The 21,332-nt window shown below is 44.2% G+C and overlaps 2 protein-coding genes across 11 annotated transcripts in view; one reads left to right on the plus strand and one right to left on the minus strand.

Moving 5' to 3' along the window:
- The first annotated feature begins 7,447 nt into the window (after positions 1–7,447).
- On the plus strand, positions 7,448–12,026 carry RPP38 (ribonuclease P/MRP subunit p38). 7 transcript variants are annotated; one of them, XM_045466681.1, is made up of 4 exons: positions 7,457–7,566; positions 7,911–8,019; positions 9,204–9,260; positions 11,088–12,026. In XM_045466681.1, the coding sequence occupies exons 2-4, from the start codon at positions 8,017–8,019 to the stop codon at positions 11,940–11,942; spliced, it is 915 nt and encodes a 304-aa protein (XP_045322637.1). In that variant the 5' UTR covers positions 7,457–7,566; positions 7,911–8,016; the 3' UTR covers positions 11,943–12,026. The 7 variants fall into 7 exon arrangements, with proteins under 7 accessions (XP_045322639.1, XP_045322637.1, XP_045322641.1 ...); XM_045466685.1 differs by having other exon boundaries at positions 7,911–8,000; positions 9,045–9,260; positions 11,090–12,026; XM_045466683.1 differs by lacking the exon at positions 7,911–8,019 and having other exon boundaries at positions 7,448–7,566; positions 9,045–9,260; positions 11,090–12,026.
- Positions 12,027–14,954: 2,928 nt separating this feature from the next.
- The window catches only part of NMT2 (N-myristoyltransferase 2), a 75,742-nt gene continuing 69,364 nt past the window's right edge, over positions 14,955–21,332 (minus strand). For 3 of the 4 annotated variants that reach the window (XM_045466674.1, XM_045466676.1, XM_045466675.1), the window contains 3 exons: positions 18,033–18,200; positions 15,972–16,109; positions 14,955–15,800 (listed from right to left, as the gene is read on the minus strand). In XM_045466674.1, the coding sequence (XP_045322630.1) occupies positions 15,780–15,800; positions 15,972–16,109; positions 18,033–18,200 (327 nt within the window). In that variant the 3' untranslated portion in view covers positions 14,955–15,779. Of the gene's footprint in view, positions 15,801–15,971; positions 16,110–18,032; positions 18,201–21,332 lie in introns of those variants that run through there. The other variant, XM_045466679.1, reaches the window with a different exon arrangement.

The following is a 21,332-nucleotide window of genomic DNA, read 5'->3' on the forward strand; positions in this document are numbered from 1 at the left end:
ATCACTTCAAATAATTGTTTTGGGATGGTTCACGGCCTTCCTGATTCTTATTCACAGGATAGTCTCTTGAGTTTGGAGGAGTTCTGCTAAGTCTTGTCAATGATTTTAATGACCACCTCTTTCCTAAGGCAGGATGTGTCGAGCCAACTTCAGCTTGGCCAAGTTAACCCTTGATGATGGTCTTGAGAGCTGGTGGCTGGCCATATGGATCCTCATCAGCAGAGACAGCAGAGAGGCCCGGGGGCATGTTGGACTTACTATTGACTTTGGAGTCAAGGTATCCCAAGGCCAACTTAAAATTGGGAGAAGTTAGTGAGAAGCTTGGCCCACGTCACCTCAAAAGAAAATTCCAGAGTCCACCTGATCAGCTGATCTTTGTAATGGAATCAAAACACAATGCTAGATGAGCATACAAATAAACAAAACTGAACACTAACAAACTAAATAAAAGGAAAAGATGAGAAAAAAATTAAAAGGAAGAAATGAGAAAAAAGTAAAGAAAAAAATGAAAATGAGATAAAAAAAGGAATAGTAAAGAAAAATGAGTAAAAAAATAGTATTTAGAGTGGTATTAAGTACATTCATAATGCTGTGTTAACCATCGCCAGTATTTCCAATATTTTTTCATCCTCCTAAATAGAAACTCTGTGCCCATTAAACACCTTCTCCTCCCCTTCCCCCCAGCCTTGGTAACCTCTCTTCTACCTTTTAATCTATGAATTTGCCTAGTCTGGGGACTTTATACAGCATAATTGCACAATGTTTGTCCTTTTGCAACTGGCTTATTTCACTTAGCATAATGTTTTTCAAGTTCATCCATGTTGTAGCAGGTGTCAGTATTTTATTCCTTTTTATGGCTGAATAATATTCCATTGTATATAAATATGACATTCACTCATTCGTTGATGGACATCTAAATTGTTTCTACCTTTTGGCTCTTGTGGATAAAGCAACTATGGCCATTGTCATACTAGTATCTGTTCAGTCCCTGCTTTCAATTCTTTTGGGTATATCGTAGGAGTGGAATTGCTGGGTTATATCATCATTCTACGTTTTAACTTTTAGAGGAATTGACAAACTGTATTCCACAGCAGCTGCATCATTTTACATTCCAACTGGCGATGTAGTAGGGTTCTGATTTCACAGTATCCCTCACCAACACTGGTTATTTTCTGCTTTTTTTTTTTAATCTTTATTTTATTTCTTGAGAGAAAGACAGAGTGCAAGCCGGGCAGGGGCAGAGAGAGACGGAGACACAGAATCCAAAGGAGGGTCCAGGCTGTGAGCTGTCTGCACAGAGCCCAAAATGGGACTTGAACCCATGAACCATGAGATCATGACTTGAGCCAAAGTTGGATGCCTAACCGACAGAGCCAACCAAGCGCCCCTCTGTTGCTTTAATAATAGCCACCCTCATGGATGTGAAGTGGTATCTCATCATGGTTTTGATTTGCATTACCCTAATGATTAAGGATGTTGAGCATCTCTTTATGTGCTTATCGGACATTAGTTTATCTTCCTTGGAGAAATATCTTTTTCAAGTCCTTTGCCCATTTTTGAGTTGGCTTTTTGGGAGACTAACTCACAACCCCAAGATCAAGAGTTGCATGCTCTACCAACTGAGCAAGCCAGGGGCCCCATGGTTTTTTGTTTGTTTGTTTTTGCTTTTTGTGATTGAATTGTTGTTCTTTATATATTCTGAATATTAGTCCCTTATCAGATATAATTTGCAAAAATATCTTCCCCTGTAGCTTTTCACTCTCTTGATGGTGTCTTTCGATGCACAACATTAATTCTGATGAAGAACCAATTTATCTATTTTTTTCTTTTGTTGCCTGTGCTTTTGTTGTCAGATACAAGATATCACTGCCAAATGCAAGATCACAAAGATTTTCCCCTATGTTTTATGAGTTTTATGGTTTTGGCTCATAAGTTTGGATCTTTGATCCACTTTGAGTTTCATTTTTCATGAGGTATAAGTAAGGGTCCAACTTCATTCATATGCATGTGGATATCCAGTTTTCCCAGCACTGTTTGTTGAAAAAACAGCTCTTTCCCCATTGAAGGGTCCTGGCCTCCTTGTCAAAAGTTAATTGACCATTTATGTGAGAGTTTATTTCTGGGCTCTCTGTTCCATTGATGTATAAGTCTGTCTTTATACCAATACCACACTGTTTTGATCAGTGTAGTTTTGTAGTTAGTTGTTACTATCTGAAAGTGTGAGCCCTCCAATTTTGTTCTTCATTTCCCAAGATTGCTTTGGCTGTTCAGGGGTTCTGTGAGATCTGATATGAATTTTAGGATTAAAAAAAATTTTTTTTAATGTTTATTTATTTTTGAGAGAGAGAGAGCAGGAGCAGGGGAGGGGCAGAGAGAGAGGGAGACACAGAATCCAAAGCAGGCTCCAGGCTCTGAGCTGTCAGCACAGAGCCCAACGCGGGACTCAAACTGATGAACCATGAGATCGTGACCTGAGCTGAAGTCAGATGCTTAACAGACTGAGCCACTCAGGTGCCCCTAGGATTTTTTTAAATTCAACAAAAACGCCCATTGGGATTTTGATAGGGATAGCAATGACTCTTTAGGTCACTTTGCGTAGTATTTATCAAGATGAGCACTTCTTAATTGTGGCTGAGCATTTAATCTGGAAGACAAACCACAGACACAAACCTAATGCCTGATTCCTGCCACCAGAGATTATGTTAAAGGCTGTGGGGTGCAAGCACCAGGAGTGACACAGCAGGGCTGAGATCTATTGTCTGAAGCAAAACGGTAACTCTTTTATTTAGTTTTATTATATTTTAAAATGTTTTTTATTTATTTTTTGAGAGAGAGCACGTAAGCGGGGGAGGGGCAGAGAGAGAGGGGGACAGAGGTGCAAGATTATGACCTGAGCCAAAGTCAGATGCTCACCCAACTGAGCCACTCAGGCGCCCGCTAACTCTCCTTTTAGAATAGCCTCTGCATAGTGTATGTGGTGGTCCAGGATTATTCAGGTCCTACTGACCTGTTCGACCTCATCTTTCACTGCTCTCCTTCCTCACATGCACATCCCACCCCCAGCTATCCAGGCCCATGGCTAGCTACCACCCCACTGTCTGGAATGCTCTTCCCCGTCTTCTTAACTGGCCAGGCCCTCTTTCAAGACTCGCACCTCCTCCTCCAGGAAGCCTTCAGGGTAAGAATTATCTTTAGTGTGGGCTACAAGCCTAGAGCCACTTCTCTCCTCTCCTGTCATTCTCACCTTCCTTCGAGGGCTCCCCCTGCTGCTTGGGTCTCTTTCCCCGTTCTAACAGGTCAAGCACACTCCTGCCTCAGGGCCTTAACCTTCCCCCACTCTTCCCCGGCTCAGTCCTCCACTTCCTCCAGGTCTTGGTTGAACCGGCACCTCTCTGTGAGGCCTTTTAGCACCCAGCCCAGCTGAGACACAGAGAGAGAGGGAGACACAGAATCTGAAGCAGGCTCCAGGCTCCCAGCTGTCAGCACAGAGCCCGACGTGGGGCTCGAACTCATGAACCATGAGATCATGACCTGAGCCGAAGTCAGATGCTTAACCACTGAGCCACCCAGGCACCCCAATATAAATGTCTACTTTAAAAAAGTCTAAAATTATAGGTTTATGTTTATGTATATCTATGGTACATTGTGAATAGTTACCTGTAGCTTATTTTGTATCATACAGACACTTTATTTCCAAAATTACTGGTGCTGGCTCTTTAGGACCTATAGAAAATCTAAAGCCTAGATTCCTATCACATTAGGCCTCTGCCCTTAAACAGAAAACAAAAACAAGGGTACCTGGCTGGCTCAGTCAGTGGAACGTGTGACTCTAGATCTTGGGGTTGTGAGTTTGAGCTCCACATCGGGTGCAGAGGTTACTTTAAAAAAACAAAAAAGAAAACCTCAAAAAATAAACAAAACAAAACAAAACTCTAATAAATAGAATCTATTAAAAAAAAAAAAAAAAAGAACATCCCAGACAGCTCTTCGACCATTTAAGATCTTTCAAATATCTCTTTTTGAATAGGACAGCTCTCCTCCAAGGCCCCCTGACAACCTTGCATGTCTCCATCTAGCCATGTAGGCAAGGCTTGACTGCAGGGGCAGAATGCCTGAGAACCCTTCTGCAGCGAGGGTCCCTATCTTGTGGAAGACTCCCACAAAGGTGTTTCTCTTCGGGGCGCCTGGGTGGCTCCGCTGGTTAAATGTATGACTTCAGTTCAGGTCATGATCTCATGGATCGTGAGTTTGAGCCCTGCATCAGGGTCTGTGCTGGCAGTTCAGAGCCTGGAGCCTGCTTCGGACTCTGTCTCCCTCTCTCTCTGCCCCTCCCCAATTCTCTCTCTCAAAAATAAACATTAGGGGCGCCTGGGTGGCGCAGTCGGTTAAGCGTCCGACTTCAGCCAGGTCACGATCTCGCGGTCCGGGAGTTTGAGCCCCGCGTCGGGCTCTGGGCGATGTCTCAGAGCCTGGAGCCTATTTCCAATTCTGTGTCTCCCTCTCTCTCTGCCCCTCCCCCGTTCATGCTCTCTCTCTGTCCCAAAAATAAATAAACGTTGAAAAAAAAATTAATTAAAAAAAAAATTAAAAAAAAAAAAACATTAAAAAAATTTAAAAAAAAAAGGTGTTTCTCTTCCATTTCCCTAGTTTTAGTGGAGACTAATGCTTTTCACCTTGCCCCCTGTCCTCTCTGCTCGCCACCTTAGGGTATATATAGCTGCAGGTTTCTATGTAAGTCTATGAAACTGCTCAGCTGAAGTTTAAAGCTGGCTTGTCAGTGCAGTGACCCCATCACTCATGACACCTATGGTTAGTGATCTCTGGGACTAGGGATGTCACGTGGGCCTAGGGAGGCAGGGAACTGATAATCATGCTGATCTTGCTTTTGCTGTCTCAGAAGTATAATAAATGGCCTACATCCAATTAGATTCTTTTTCTCCTTACTGGCCTTATCTATGGATGTGTGGCACGTCACCATGCTGTTGCTTAGAGATCGCTTAACGGCTTGAAATGTCTCACGTTTAGGTTGCATCTACAGATACCTAATGACATGACTTATCACCAAGGCCCTTAAACCACTCTTACATCACGACAAGCATATAAATGTACCAATAGTCCAATTCTGGAATTAATGTAAAAAGTAAACTTCATTATTCAAAGACCAAATTGAGGCTTTACAGGGCAAAATAACTGATACAGGGGCGCCTGGATGGCTCAGTCCCTTAAGCATCTGACTTCAGCTCAGGTCATGATCTCACAGTTTATGGGTTCAATCTCCTTGACCGGCTCTATGCTGACAGCTCAGAGCCTGGAGCCTGCTTTGGATTCTGTGTCTCCCTCCCTGTCTGCTCCTCCCCCACTCACACTCTGTATCTCTCTCTCTCTCTCAAAAATAAACATTTAAAAAAAGGTTCTATATACATGTGTACATATATATACATATACACCACGTGAGTTAAAGTGATAATTTGAAGACTATGTGAGAAACATTGAAAAAAGTTATATGGGGGCGCCTGGGTGGCGCAGTCGGTTAAGCGTCCGACTTCAGCCAGGTCACGATCTCGCGGTCTGTGAGTTCAAGCCCCGCGTCAGGCTCTGGGCTGATGGCTCAGAGCCTGGAGCCTGTTTCTGATTCTGTGTCTCCCTCTCTCTCTGCCCCTCCCCTGTTCATGCTCTGTCTCTCTCTGTCCCAAAAATAAATACACGTTGAAAAAAAAAAAAAAAAAGAAAAGAAAAAAGTTATATGGAAAGAAAATCAGAATACAAAATTTAATCTGTATTATTTCACAATTTAAATACATGCACAAATGTGAAACACATCAGAAAGGAACATTGAAAGGAAATGTGGTTTGAAGTAATTGGGTCACGGGAGAAGTGTTTGGTTTTTTTCTTGCAATGTTTGTGTGATCCAACTTCTTTGAAGTGTGGTTATTCATTTTAGCAAAATTCTTGTGGCAATTATATTGGCAGTCTCAAAATAAAACACATGCACTAAAACCATAGAGGCTACTGTTAATTTTTATTAACTCTTAATTCAGATTGTCCCTAGATTTATCACAGTTACACTTATCCAGCACTTTTTCTGTGCCACTGTGCTAATCATCTTACAGAGATGATCTCTTCTAATAAGCACAACAGGTACTATTTTTATCACTTCATGGAGAGGGTTAATTAGCTCGCTTTAGGAGTCAGATACTTGGCCAGGGATGGAGTTAGGATTTCAATCCAGGCAGCCTGGCTCCAGAGCCATGGGGTGTAAATGGTAGGTAATACTCACAGAGGGAATGCAAACTGAGAAGATGCTACAAATCTAACTACACAGTCTGGAACCTTAGGGGGACAAAAATTTATTCACATTTCCTTCCCATCACTCTAGCATTTCAATTAGGTATGTGCGTCTGCATTTCTCTTACCGCTTAAAAGCTAGAGATCTAAGACTACTTTAAAACTGAATGTTGGCAGTTCATCACGAACCAATAAGATTCATTTTATGAAACAAAAGCCTGTTGTTACACTCAAACTCATTGTAACTTCATTCTTTTTAATCTTTTCAATTGTGATTAAAAAAAAAAATCAAACTGTACTTTAACCCTGTGTAACCTGCAATAATTTTTGACCCAAGGGAACACAGTTTTTTGTTTTGTTTCCTTTATCGCCAGGTGGGCACTATGTAGGTGACAAAAACTGAAAATACAGGAAATAGATCCAAAAAATGGAAAACAAAACGAGCAGTGAAGGGATTGAGGACGGAAAATTTTTGAGAAAGATGGAGAGAGGAAAAGTAAAGTGGGGGAGGGGCGCTAACTTGGGCTGGAAAAGAGAAAGGAATGGGGTGGGGAGGGAGCAGGCTCTTTAAGTCAGAAGCAACCTACTTTCTTCTAAGTTCTTGCCACAGCTAAATCAACAGGTTCAGAGGCCTGACCTTGCAAACGTCCTTCAGCTGTTTTGCGGTTGTCCGTGCCTTCCTAGCGACTCCATTCATAACCGTTAGTTTCCACTGGTCGGAGTTGCTACGGCGGACATTTGGAGGACTTTTCTGAGCCGCTGTCGCAGAACGCAAAGTCTTCTTTACTCTCTCTTTTCAGGGGGCTCATGATCGCCTACATTGTTGCCTGTAAGCACTTTTTTTTTTTTTTTAAATCGCAAACCACCCCTCATCCCCCGTTTATCTTGATTTTCCTGGTACTGGGGATGCGACGGAGATGGGGGCACTGGGACAAGGACTAGGGTTTTGCGTCCCCTTAGGCAAGCCAAATACAGAAAAGCGGGAAGAGAGACAGAGCCAACACCGCCAGGCGCTGAAAAGTAGAAACTGGGTTAGAAGGGCGTGGGCGACGAGTGAAAAACCAGCCCTCCCGCAACTACGGTAGAAGAGCCCTCAGACCTAGCCTCGGAGATGGTGAGCGGCGGGTTACCACGGCAACCGTGATGTCTCGCGAGACAGACATTGCGCCTGCGCACTGACGCGATAGGACGCAGTCCTGAGCCTCCCAACCCCGCTCCCAGCCAAACTCAGGCTTTTTGCAAGTTTCTGCCTCCAGACGCTGTGGGCAGGCTCTCTCCCCGGTGAGTGTCAAGGCGGGATGACGAGATGGGAAGCTCTCTGAGTGTTTGGAAGGCGGAGCCGGGTAGGGCGAGGGCTCTGCGCACGCGCGTCGCGGCGCACGTGGGCGCGGTGGGCTCGCGGTCGTTAGTGGAAGTCGGGCCAGGGGGACGCGGAGGACGGGAGGGGCGCGCCGGGTGGGATCGAGCCCGGGACGCCGCGGAGGGCGGAGGCCTCGGGGCGGTGGGCTCGCGAGCTCCCCAGGTCTTCCCCGGCAACCCCGTCTCCTGGGCCGCACCCCCCTCGCCCGGACCCGCGTACTTTCCTGCCTCCGGCCCTCGGTTTACTCCCCTCTGTCCTCCTGGAGTTAAGTGTCTGTAGGTACGAGAAATAGTAAGACATAGTCCACCCTGGTCCTTCAGTGCTCCGCTGCCTAGAAGCGGGGACGGACCACAAGGTAACTACAGTTCGGTATGGTAAGTAGTGAGGAACGAGGGTACTAAATACGGGGGGCGGGGGGCATGCACGGGGAAGGGGTGACTCTGGGACAGGAATGCAGCCCCCGGGAACTGAGGCTGTCCTCCCCTCTGCTACAGGATCCGGAGACCGGAAGGCATTTCTGAGGCCTTCCTCTGCTCCGCTCCCAGTTGATGACACTAAGCCGAGTAGATTCTCTCTCTTAACTGAGCTAGGATGTATTTCTGTGCCTTTCCCTCCGCGGCGACTCTAGTGCAGGTCACCGTCAGGCCTTCTCTGGGAACCTCTGCGCCTTCCACTCTTGGCAGCGGACGCCACCAGGCCGGGAATCCGCGAAGATCTTTCTGCATTGCCTTTCTAATCACTCCACTCTTCTGCTTTAAACGTTACGGTTGCTTCTCATTACAAGGCTTGCAAGGACTTTCACCCTCTGGTCTTTGTCTACCTTTGCTAATAACCTCACCGTTTCTAGCATCTCTGCCCCAGAGACCTTGAACTTCACTTCCGTGAATGTGTTCCCTGGGATACTCTTTCGGCTTCCTACTCCCTTTGGCAGGCACTCTTCAGATGTAGGGTTAAAAAGGTCACTTTCTCCAAGACTTCCTTGCTGACCCCCTCAATTAAGTCAGGCTTCTGCCTGCAGTTTCCAGACCTCAGTGTGCACATCTTGTTTTATTGCCTGCTGATACTCTTTTTCATGGGCTCTAAGCCTAGTGAGGCCAGGAATGGTTTTTACTTGGTACTTTATGGCTCCGTGCATTGTGGATAATCCAGAAATACTGGAAGAAAGAACGGCGGTGGTGGGGCTGAAGGTGGGAGAGTATTGCAGGCAGGCAGAGGGAATAGTGTCTGGACATGTAGAGCTGGGGAACCGGAGGCCTCGCTAAACAATAAGTGGTTCTGTGGCGGGGTGTGATCATGCCTGGTGGGGCATAGGTGAAAGGCTGGTGGGGAGACGGGGAGGGGGGGCAGAGTGGGGAGGGCCTTGTATGTCACCTTAGAGGGTTTGCACTTGATCTTCTAGGTCGTGGATGCCCCCAAGACATAGCGCAAAAGGCACCTCAGCAAGGCCTGTTTTTCTCCTCCAAAACTGTTACTTCTCATCAGTCAGTACTTTGTTTTCTGGATCATGTGACCTAAGACTGTGCTTATTGAACTGCTTGGTTCTCATCTCCCCGGCTAGATTCTGAAGGTGGGAGTTCCCACGCCTGTCTTGGCCTCCCCTCCGGAGCACGTAACTGTAAGTATTTACTGAAGGATTTAAGTATTCTGTGCTGTTCGAATACCGAGGCACGCGGACGGACTCGCGGTTTGGCAAGAGCCCTGTTAGATTTGTCTGGCTCGTCTTCATGACCACCTTCAAGCTGATGCCAGCCTCCCCCAGTCCCCACTTCCTGATTCCCGGAGCTTGAGGGGAACACGGGGAAAATGCAGGATGAGGAGTGCTGTGCAGCGGGTTTCTGCGGCAGATACCGAGGCTCCGGCAGAACTGGCACGAACAGGGTCTGACCTTGCCTGAAGGAGCTGAATTTTGGATTTCTGTTAGAAGGTGACTTAGGAGGAGGAGTGACCAGTGGAGGTCAGGAGGCCATTTCCAAAGGCCGTCCAGTTTTCCACAGCCCTACCCCAGCAGTTCGTAACCCTGTTCAGTATCAGATTCACCTGGGCAGCTTTTTACAAGTATAGACGCCCTGGCCCTATTCCCAGGGCTCCCAGTTCAGTACGTGCGGTATAAGGACCAACCCATCCGTAGGTTTTAAAAGGCAACAGGTTATTTTTGAGGCGCAGCCAGGATTGGAAGGGCATCAAATTTGGGTCCGGAAAACCAGTTGTGACTTAAAGGCAAGGCTGTTTTCTTACCCACACGTTGGGCAATCATATGGGAGTTGTGTGAGAATCAAGTGATACATGGAGAAAAGTGCCTTCTCGCTTCTGACACGCTCCACAGAGACGCCTGTCACCATCAGTAGTAGCCAGCCTGGGTGAGCGGAAGCTTAACTGGAGCGGACTTCATGGTGCAGGGGGCATGTCGGGGAAGGCAGGCCTCGGTGGGATACGTGGTTTGGAATGAGGGACTGTCTGGAAGGAGAACATCTGGTTACCTGAAAACAGGGACGGTTCCAGACGCCAGACTCGTCAGGGGCTGGCTTGTTTAACCCCCTTCAGCTTTGCCACGTAGGTCACTATGGGCTGAGCCCCAGGAAGAAGGGAGGCATAAAAGTGAGGGAAGAGAAATGCGCTTGCTCTGGGAAGGAGAGCCAGGATGTGCGTCCCACATCAGTGGTTTACAACAGCTTCCCAAGACGGAGCCTTCCTATTTTTCTTTTTCAAGTTCATGACAAAATTCCCCTGATTTTCAGCAGATTGCCAGTTGGAGCAGCAGTCTCTTGGAATAACCGGGCAGGGGGAATGTACGCCCGTGTCTCTAGACGTTCGAGGAGGGTCACACAGAAGCTTAGGGTCTGGGGAGGGAGGGAGGCTTACAAAGGGCATAGAACGAAAATATCATTTGAGTTTTTAACCGTGGGCGTGGATTAACTCACACCTGGTCGGTAATCATGAATGGCAGAGGCTTCCGGGCGCTCACAGTGAGCTCTGTGCAGGTGGACTTGGTTTTGGTTCCCTGCCGAGCCCAGTGACTGGACCGCTGCCTGCACGGCGGAGGTGCTCAGGGAGTGTTTGCTGAATGAAGCCTGAATGGAGAGCATCTTAGAAAATGTTGGCAGAATTGTAAGATTAATACCACACAGTCCTTAAAAGAATGACCATGAACAGGTAGAAACATGGAACATTTTTAATAAAGGAAATAAATAAATAGAATGTCACGGTGATTGCAGTAATGCAAAAACATGTATATATTGCCTGTATACGAATAAAGACAAAGTCATGAAAAAATGGGGAAAATAAATGCCTTAGTCGTAAAAGAGGTCTGGTGTATGGTCACGTAATCCGTTCTGTGGAATGAGGCTTGCTGTGGCCCATCGAGAACCAAAGTACAGGTAGGATACTCTTATGACATGCACTGCCAGTAACACGAGTTTTACTTTGTCGTTTGCTTCTCCATGAGAGATTTTTCGGAATGGCCGCGGCTCCTCAGGCACCGGGGAGGGGCTCCGTTCGGAAGACGAGGCCCTTAACCGTAAAGACCTCGCTGAACAACCCTTACGCCATCTGCTGGAGCGCGCTCGAGAGAGAACACATGCACTTCATACTGCAGACGCTTGAAGACAGATTTAAATCTCTTGGGCTTCGGAAGATTGAGGATAAGAAAAAGAGAAAGCAGTTTTTAAAAAAACCAAGCCCAGACGGCTGTGGCACAGAGGTTGAGAAGAGCGAGGGCCCGAAGGAGAAACCGCCAGAAGGTGGCGAGCAGGGGTCAGGGTGGACCCCCGTGGACGTCAGGAAGCAGCTCGCCATTGGCATCAATGAAGTCACCCGCGCTCTGGAAAGGAACGGGCTGCTGCTGGTCCTGGTGTGCAGGTCAGCCAAGCCCGTCATCCTCACCTCGCACCTGATTCAGTTAAGTCTGAGCCGGGCGGTTCCCGCTTGTCAGGTCCCCCGGCTCAGCGAGAGGCTCGCACCGGTCATCGGCCTGAAGTGCGTCCTGGCCTTGGGGTTCAAAAAGACCACCACAGCCTTTGACGCTGAAGTCAGAGCTATAATTCCCCGAGTACCCAGCTTACACGTGCCCTGGCTTCAAGGCAGACCCGAGGACTCTGGGGCAAGTTTAGACACTGCGTCCTCAGAAAGCCGAGACCGAGAGGTTTTGGACACGTCCTTTGAAGACCTCTCTAAACAGAAAAGAAAGCTTGTTGGAAGTCAGCAGCCTGTGGTGTTACAACCCCTTAAAATAAAGAAACTGATTCCAAACCCCAATAAGATAAGGAAACCACCCAAAGGTAAAAAAACGACCTCAAAGTAATCTTGGGTCAACTTATCGTTTCGCACAGTTGTAAGATGACACTTTACGAAGAAGCCTTGGAACTAATAAAATTTGTTACTTTTACGTATATTCTCGAATACTTTTGGTAACATCCGTTTCATACGTGTAAGACTCTTTGTATAGCTGGATGGGCTGACGCTTGAAAACACTAAGTGCAGAAAATATCCAGAAGTACGAATATCGTAACAAAAGTTTATTGAGACTAATGTCCATGCTTGTATAAATTCACTTTCCAAGAGGCTGGTACCAATGCTAGTAAGCAAGAAAATCTGCATCCCACGACACTTAACACCTTTCTGGCAGGCTTGGAAGGTGTGCCACAGTAAACAGGTTCTAGTTAGTGCTGCCGGTGAGAGTGGACTGCAGATGCATCATCAGCTTTAAAAGAGCTACGAAACACCAAACAATACATCGTCTTTAGAAATATCACAAAAACGGGGCACCTGGGTGGCTCAGTGGGTTAAGTGACCGACTTCGGCTCAGGTCATGATCTCGCGGTTTGCGGGTTTGAGCCCCACATCGAGCCCCACATCGGGCTCTGTGCTGACAGCTTGCACAGAGCCCGGAGCTTGCCTCTGATTCTGTGTCTCCCCCTCTCTCTGCCTCTCCAATGCTCATGCTCTGTCTCTCTCTGTCTCTCAATAATAAATAAACATTAAAACAAAAATTAAAAAAGAAACATCACAAAAAAATCTTTTTTTCTTAACTTCCTGTTGATTTAACTTTGTAGGTAGGCAAATGCATGAGCTTGGGAGAAAGGCTTAATGTTCATAAAAAAAAGCCAGACACGGTATTTTGAATGGCTGAAGTTCACCCCTTTACGTGGTTAACTTACTTTCTTGGAAATATAACATGGGTACAAAGTAGGCCGGTAATTAGGTGAAATAAGTCAGGAAGAGAATTAAAAAAAGTAAACTGATGGGGCGCCTGGGTGGCTCAGTCGGTAAGCATCCAAAGTCGGTTCAGGTCATGATCTCATGGTTCATGAGTTCAAGCCCTGCATCAGGTTCTCTGCTGTAAGTGTGGAGCCCTCTTGGGCTCCTCTGTCCCCCTTCCTCCCTGCCCCTCCCTTCCCTTTCTCGCAAAAAGAAACATTAAAAAAAAATTTAGTCCTAATAACTTTATCAACACAAGCGATTTTACTGATTTTCAATCTTGAAATATTTACTGGTAATCTGCCTAAATTATAAAGAGGGAAATGTGACATATTTATTGACTAGTGCATTTAAAAACGACAGGAGGGGCGCCTGGGTGGCGCAGTCGGTTAAGCGTCCGACTTCAGCCAGGTCACGATCTCGCAGTCCGTGAGTTCGAGCCCCGCATCGGGCTCTGGGCTGATGGCTCAGAGCCTGGAGCCTGCTTCCGATTCTGTGTCTCCCTCTCTCTCTGCCCCTCCCCCGTTCATGCTCTGTCTCTCTCTGTCCCAAAAATAAATAAACGTTGAAAAAAAAAAAAAAAAAAAAAAAAAAAAAAAAAAAAAAAAAAAAACGACAGGAAAACTGAATTCTACAACTGAATTATGTAAACAAAGGAAAAGTGCCATAGTCTCATCACCAGGGGAGCTTGTGATAAAATTTGGCAATTCTGCAATTATTTGAAAACCTGCTTCATGTAAGACTGTGCCATAAAAATGAGTGGAATATAATTCCCAACTATAGTCTTGATGCCAGATTAAATTAAAATCCCTAATTCCCAGCTAGAGCCTTGAGTCCAGATTAACTTAAAAATCCATTTACTTGGGGCGCCTGGGTGACTTAGGTGGTTAAGCACCTGACTTAGGCTCAGGTCATGATCTCGAGGTTCATGAGTTAGAGCCCCGCGTGGGGCTCTGTGCTGACAGCTCAGCGCCTGGGGCCTGCTTTGGGTACTGTGTCTCCCTTTCCCTGCCCCTTCCCCATTCATACTGTCTCTCTCAAGAATAAACATTAAAAAAAAATTTTTTTTAATTAAAAAAAAATCCCGTTTACTTAATTCTTGGTGTTTCAATGAATTAGTTCAGTTTTGCTTCCAAAGCCACTCTCCTGTTAAGGAAGAATGGGGTAATGCAGTTGGGGCCGAATCATTGGTCTTCAAAAACCGTCCCCGTCCTCAGGCACTACTGTGGCCCCCCGGGCGCCCTCTAGTGGTGGTCTCGGGGCTGCTACGGCTGTGGGTTTAATCTTGTGCAGAAAGTGGCTTTCAGCTCTTTAGTGTAAGTCAGAGCTGACAACATTTTTTTTTCTGTAAAGGGCCAGGTAGTAAATACGCTAGGCCTTTTGGGCCATACAGTGCTGTCAGAATAACACAACTCTGCCTTTTGTAGTGTGAAGCAGCCACAGGAAATGCGTAAGCAAGTGAGTGTGGCTGTGTTCCAATGACACTTTACATACGGATGCTGAAATCTGCATTTTCTATAATTTTCACATCACAAGATGTTATTTTTCTTTGATCCTCCCCCCCACCCCCACCCCCGGAACCATTCAAACATGTAAAAACCATTCTTAGCTCACGGGCTGTACAAAAAGAGGTGATGGGCTGGATTTGGCTCGTGGGCCATAGTTTGCTAGGTCCTGCCTGGTATAAGGTATGACCAGTTTCATCTGACCACTTACAACATAAAGACTGTCATATTGTCGAAAATTCGATTTTTCTGGACTGAAGAGCCTAGGCACTGGTACAGTAAAGGCAGGAACAAGTATATCTACTTTGTGGTATTTGAGCCAAAGCCAGTTTCCACATGGCCTCGTTCACGTTTTCCCCCTGCTGGACTACTGGCAGTTAATATGCACGTAGATATGTACACTGAGAAAACCGGTTTTCAAATTCTAGATAAAAACACCATCAGTAACAAAATTATGAACACTTATTTACAAATAACATTTTCCATTAGCATGACAGCTTTCATGATAAATTAAAGTCAGCATAAAGGAACATGTGCAATTTTGCATAAGTAATAAAAACATTCAAACTATCAATGTCCTGATAGCACTAATAAATTCCACTGAGCATTTCTTTTGGCTTTAGAGCTTTTATTTTCTTTGCCTCACATCTCTTGTTGCTGCCGAGAAGAAGCGAGTATGTGCAGCAGCAGCAAAGTCTAGTCAGCCATGGGTGTAGACTCACAGAGGCCGTGTTTGCACAAAACTTTGCTTCTGAAACCAATCCACTGACCTGTTGAAGATCAGAGTACAAATCTATGTGTTTACTTATTTGGCGACTCTGCTCCTGGAGAAATAAATGTACTTACTAGTCCCCGGTACATTTTGATCTCACTATATACTTAGACACCCCCCACTCCTCACTGAGTTACACATGTCCCGGTTCCATAAACCCTCTCAATCACACTGTGCAAGGTGGGGAAGTACCGATTTGCCAGATGGATCCTTCATTCTGTTACATGGACAAACAGACCAACACTTAATCAAAGAAATGCAGCAGTTCATCTCCACACAACAGCAAAGATTTGCTTACGCAATTCCGTGACTTCTGTTCAGTCCATAGAAAAACAGTCCCTTTTCTACAGAGAGGAAAAATCCCTTCTCTTCATCAGGAGACAGCCAAAAGTCTGACAATTCGAGGAATGTGCTCTTTGTACCCTTTCATCCCTCCTACAAATAGGTGAACAGTGGAAAAAAAGAATGTTAACATTCTAGCTAGAAAGATGTACTATTGGTCATGTATGGGTGTGTTTTCATCTTTTCTGATTGTTACCGACGACATCGATTTTGCCGAAGTTGTGCTTTTATTTTTTTCTTCTTTGGAATGGCAGTTCCAGGAATCATTAAATAGAATATTAACAAATGATGATGCCAGAGTTCTAGAAATAGAAATATCCATCTATTGTAATACTAGTCCAACCTAGGGAGAGAAGAAACATAACAGGTAAGCAAGAAAAAATAAATGATAGTGTAACAGATCTGTACGTTTTAAAAGCTACTAAAAAACCCCTTACCAATCCTAAGGGAAGCAAGTATGGGATTTCCTAGGTAAATGTATGAAGTTTATAAAGGGTGTGTCAACTTCACTTACCTTTTCAGATTCTGTTCCTGGACATCTCCAATTGTACAGATAATACTGCAAATTGCCATCTCCTATGCCAAACTTGAGTTTTTCCAAGAAGGTCTTATTTTCCATCAAATCTAGTGCATTGAATACATCAAATCCTTTCTGCCAATATAAAAAGGATTTGAAAATTTAAATTTCAAAGGACCAGAGTGTTTCCTCTATTATGTATTTCAGTGCAATATTTAATTCATCTACTAACAGCTTGAATATGCATTTCTCCTAAAGAGGTTTAATGTCTATAATCTATGTGTAGGTGAAGAACTCAGTTCAAATGGTCTTATAAAGCTAGCAGTGAGTCTGACGGAGTCAGGAGGCTTACCCAGAAATGCTCAGTCCAAATCGGTGATATGTTGGCTAACACTAACATAATCTATGAAGATCTCAGAGAATATTCTGTCCTGTTTTAGAAGGAACATTTTGCCCAGATGGCTCTGTCTCCGGAACTGTTAGTTATTGGCCTTTTGAAGTTCTGACTTAGCTAGAGCTTTAACGACTTCAAATGTATCCTTGTCTTGGGCTGCTGCTGGGAAGTAAATTTAGTAACATTTTACTAGTAAAAATCTAATTTCTTAAAAATGTTAAGTAATAATACCATGAAAGACGTGGTATAGATGAAGCACCTAAATTTCTATTTCTTAGGGGTTTTGCTTTAAATCATTTATTGTCGGCCTTTTATGGGGGGGAGGAAGTAGCTGAAAAAGAACAGGATCAAAGAATCTGGATAATGTTGACTTGGGGATCCAAGAGTACAATGTTAAAAAAAAAAATGTTTTCAGTTATCAAATGCCAGATAAATGCAGATATGTCTCATGTGTTGTTCCCGGTTTCTCACAACTAACATTTTCTCATGTTTAATAATTACATCAAAATAACTGTTAGCTAATTTCAACTTTTTTTTTTCTCTTTCTTTTTTTTTTTTTTTGAGAGAGAGAATCTCAAGCAGGCTCCGTGCTCAGTGTAGAGCCTGACGTGGGGCTCGAACTCACCATCGTGAGATCATGACCTGAGCCAAAATCAAGAGTCAGACACTCAACCAACTGAGCCACTCGGGTGCCCCTCAACTTCCTTTTAAAAGAAAATGTTTATTTGTAGCAAGAATTTAACAATTATCCTAATTACTACAACTAGAAAAATACTGCAAATATAGGACAGCACATTTTGAATTTAATTCATTTTTCCAAATGCCTTTTATTTTAAAATTCAGAGACTAGTTGAGTCCAAAAAAAGGTTGTTGCTAATTATTCACTACAACACAAACACGTATGTTCCATATATCAAGCATCATGTATTTTCCCTATATTCCTTGTATTATGAGTTTTATGCATTCTTATATGAGGGTTAGGAGTTTCTAATTTGGGGGTACCTGGGTGGCTCAGTCGGTTAAACATCCAACTTCAGCTCAGGTCATGATCTCAAGGCTCATGAGTTCGAGCCCACGTCAGGCTCTGTGCCGACAGCTCAGAGCCTGAAGCCTGTTTTGGATTCTGTGTATCCCTCTCTCTGTGCCCCTCCCCTGCTTGTGCTCTGTCTCTCTCTGCTCTCAAAAATAAACATTAAAAACAAAAAAGTTTCTAATTTGCACAAAATGTTTTTGGTTAAGTTGCAAATAGAATTAATGATGCAAACAGTCACTGAAGTTTTAAAAGAAACTCTTATCAAAATTGTTCCTCTGATGGTCAACAGTAAAAAAACATCTCAAATGAGGGGCGCCTGAGTGGCTCAGTCGGTTACGCAACTGACTTCAGCTCAGGTCACGATCTCGCAGTTCGTGGGTTTGAGCCCTGCATCAGGCTCTGTGCTGACAGCTCGGAGCCTGGAGCCTGCTTCGGATTCTGTGTCTCCCTCTCTCTCTGTTCCTCCCCTGCTGGTTCTCTGTCTCTCAAAAGCAAATAAACCTTAAAAAAAAATTAAAAAAAAAAAATCTCTAATGAATTGCACCCGTGTGGAGGAAAATACAGGAAGAGGTTTTATACACACTGACACGCAGATATGGAGAAACAGACAAAAAAGGAGTCAGTCACTTACCAGCTTGGCTATAATGAGTGCGTCACTCATGAGGTCCAGCAGGGGCGTCTCGGTGTGAATGTTGTAGAAGGAGTAGGCAGCTTTGAGGCTCTTGTGAGCAGGGTGGTGCATGACTGTGGAGGGGAGTGTGTAGAAGCTCAGGAAGTCAGTTAGTTTACCACTGGAGTTCTAAAGGACAAAGGTAAGTCAGGTAAATACCTCCTTGAACACGCTGCATCCGTGCATTTAAGCGAACTTTTTGATTTCTGACTTGTATGGGAACTTTATGAAAAAAGGCAGCACCTCCTACCTCTCCGTCAGCAGTCTGGGTTTGGGGGTCCTTAGGGTATGTTGGGTAGAGCCTGAGAAGCAGCATGGAGTTAGACCCTACTTAGCTTAGTGCTGGCTGGCAATTTGCCTAACATTCTTAAGAAGCAGAATGTTCTAACAGGAAAGTTTCCCTTAGCTTGACTAATGAGTCTCCCTAGACCCTTGGAACAGAGATGAAAGCAGATTCACTGTTTTTGCAGAAACAAGAGCTCCAGGGACTGGAAGGCCATCTTCCCCAACTAAAAGATACTGTATCAATCTAACATCTTCTTGGCACAGAGCAAGAATTTTATCAGCTTAAAGTGAGGTCAACAGAGTGTAGCAGCTGTTTTGAGAAGCTTGTGAAAGGCAGACACACCTGTGAATCTGAAGCAACCAAAAATCAAAAGGGACCCAAACAATGGTCTTGATTTCACCATCACTGGTATACCTTTTAATATAAAAAGTTAGCCAGTATTGTTTGGGTTGTTTACATTAGCTCTGGTGGCCTATGCGGATGGCATACAATTCAAACTGTGATATGCCTGAATTATACACAGCTGAAGAGACTAGACAACACATATGTTCTTGCTAGTATTTCTTTTGGCAGAAAATTCCATAAGGTATACTGTTTTTCTTAATGCTTCTGATATACGAAACCGGTTTTCAGACATTAAGAAACTAACCATGTTTTGCTAAAGTGATTCTCTACTGCTCTCTATTAGCAGCTAGCTCAATATTCGAGTTGAATTAAAGACCTCAATTTTCAGCTTTAATAAGGACTTCCACTTGAAAAACAAAACTCACTCGATGGGCTCAATAGTGGAGTGGAGATGACAGAGGACAGAAATCACTGCACTTGAAGAATTCAGTAGAATTTACCCAGTATGAAAAAAGGCAGAGAAAACAGACTGGGGAAAAAGAAAAAAAAAAAGAAGTCTCAGGGATCTGTGGGAGAACGACAAAGACCCAACAATCCTATCAGTAGAGTCCCACAAGAAATCAAAGAAAAAGAAAAAATGTGGAGCTACAAAAGCAGAAGAAATAATGACTGAAAAGACTCCCAGATTTGGCAAAACACACACAATAAAATTCAAGAAGCTGAGCGAATCTTAACAGGAAAAACCCAAAGAAATCCACTCCAAGATGGATCCTAATTACAGTTCTGAAAACTAAAGGCAAAGAAAAGTCCTGAAAGTAGCCACGGAGAAATGAGACATTACCAAGGAGAATACCATTACATTACCATTACCTTACATTACCATTACCAAGAGATTCACATTACAGCAGGTTCCTCATCAGAAGCCACAGAGGCCAGGAGGAATGCACATCATTTATAAGTGCTGGAAGAAAAGAACGATCAACCATGAATTCTGCTTCTGGTGAAACTACCCTTCAGGAATGAAGGAGAAATAAGGACATTCTAGGACAAATGAAAACTAAAAGAATTTGCTGCTAGTAGACATACCTTTAAGACTGGCCAAAGGACATTCTCCAAATAGAAATGAAATAATAACAGAAGGAATCTTAGTGCATCAGGAAGTAAGAAGGAACAACAGAGCGGAAATCCTGGTACATGCTGTAAACTATGCTTCTCCTCATGAGTTTTATAAATCTACTTGATGACTGAAACACAAGTTGTAAAACCATCTGATACTCAAGACAATATTTAAAAGTCAAAAAGAGGGGCGCCTGGGTGGCGCAGTCGGTTAAGCGTCCGACTTCAGCCAGGTCACGATCTCGCGGTCCGTGAGTTTGAGCCCCGTGTCAGGCTCTGGGCTGATGGCTCAGAGCCTGGAGCCTGTTCCCGATTCTGTGTTTCCCTCACTCTCTGCCCCTCCCCCGTTCATGCTCTGTCTCTCTCTGTCCCAAAAATAAATAAACGTTGAAAAAAAAAAAAATGAAAAGTCAAAAAGATGGAGAGCCTGGTGGCTCAGCCAATTGAGGGTCCAGCTCTTGGTTTCGGTTCAGGCCATGATCTCACGGTTTCAGGAGTTTGAATTCCTGCATGGGGTTCCGTGCTGGCACAGCGGAGCCAGCTTGGGATTCTCTGTCTCCCTCTTGCTCTGCCCCTCCCCCAACTCGCACTGTCCCTGTCTCTCTCAAAATAAATAAACTTAAAAAAAAAAGTCAAGATAAAGGGATCTGATGGAAGTAATGTCACTTGAAGTGGTAAAATGTTGATTGTTGAGACTAGTTGCCTGTGATAAGTCACACACACACACACAGACATGCCCACAGCAACCATCATGCAACCTATATAAATATGCTCAAATGCACCATAAATACATCAAGATTAATCCTAAAGAAATGTTCAAGTAATCCACAGGAAGGCAAGGAAGAGAAACAGAGGAATAAGAACCAGAAGAAACAAATGGAGAACAAATAATAAAATAGACTTAAGCTTGAACACATCAGTAATTATCAAACACAGATGATCTAAATACACCAATGAAAAGACTGGCAGAGTGGCTACAGAAACATGGCTCAATGACATGCTGTTTTTAAGAAACTCACTTCAAATTCAATGATGTGGGTAAGCTGAAAGTTAAAAGGCTATATGAGACATACCATATAAACATTAATTTGAAAACAGGAGTGACTATATTAACATCCAATCAAGTAGACTTCACAGCAAAGAAAGTTACCTTAAACAAAGAGGGATATTACATGTTGATAAAAATATTGATCCCCTGAGAAGACAGAAACGTCCTAAATGTATATGTACCAAACAAGACCATCAAAATACATCAAGAAAAACTGAGAGAGCTGGAAGGAGAAATGGGCAAAATACAAAGTTACAGTCGGGGACTTTCACACTCCTCTCATCAACTGACAGAACTGCTGGCAAGAAAACCATCAAGAAGCAGAAAATCTGAATAATAACAAAAGGATCTAAATGGCATATAGAGAACAAACACTCCACCTCAAAAGAGCAGAATACACATTTCACACACATTCACCAAGATAGGCCACATGGGCCTAAAACAAACCTCAAGAACCTTAATAGAG

The sequence above is a fragment of the Leopardus geoffroyi genome, chromosome B4, assembly GCF_018350155.1.
Source record: "Leopardus geoffroyi isolate Oge1 chromosome B4, O.geoffroyi_Oge1_pat1.0, whole genome shotgun sequence".
Classification (NCBI taxonomy): Eukaryota; Metazoa; Chordata; class Mammalia; order Carnivora; family Felidae; genus Leopardus; species Leopardus geoffroyi.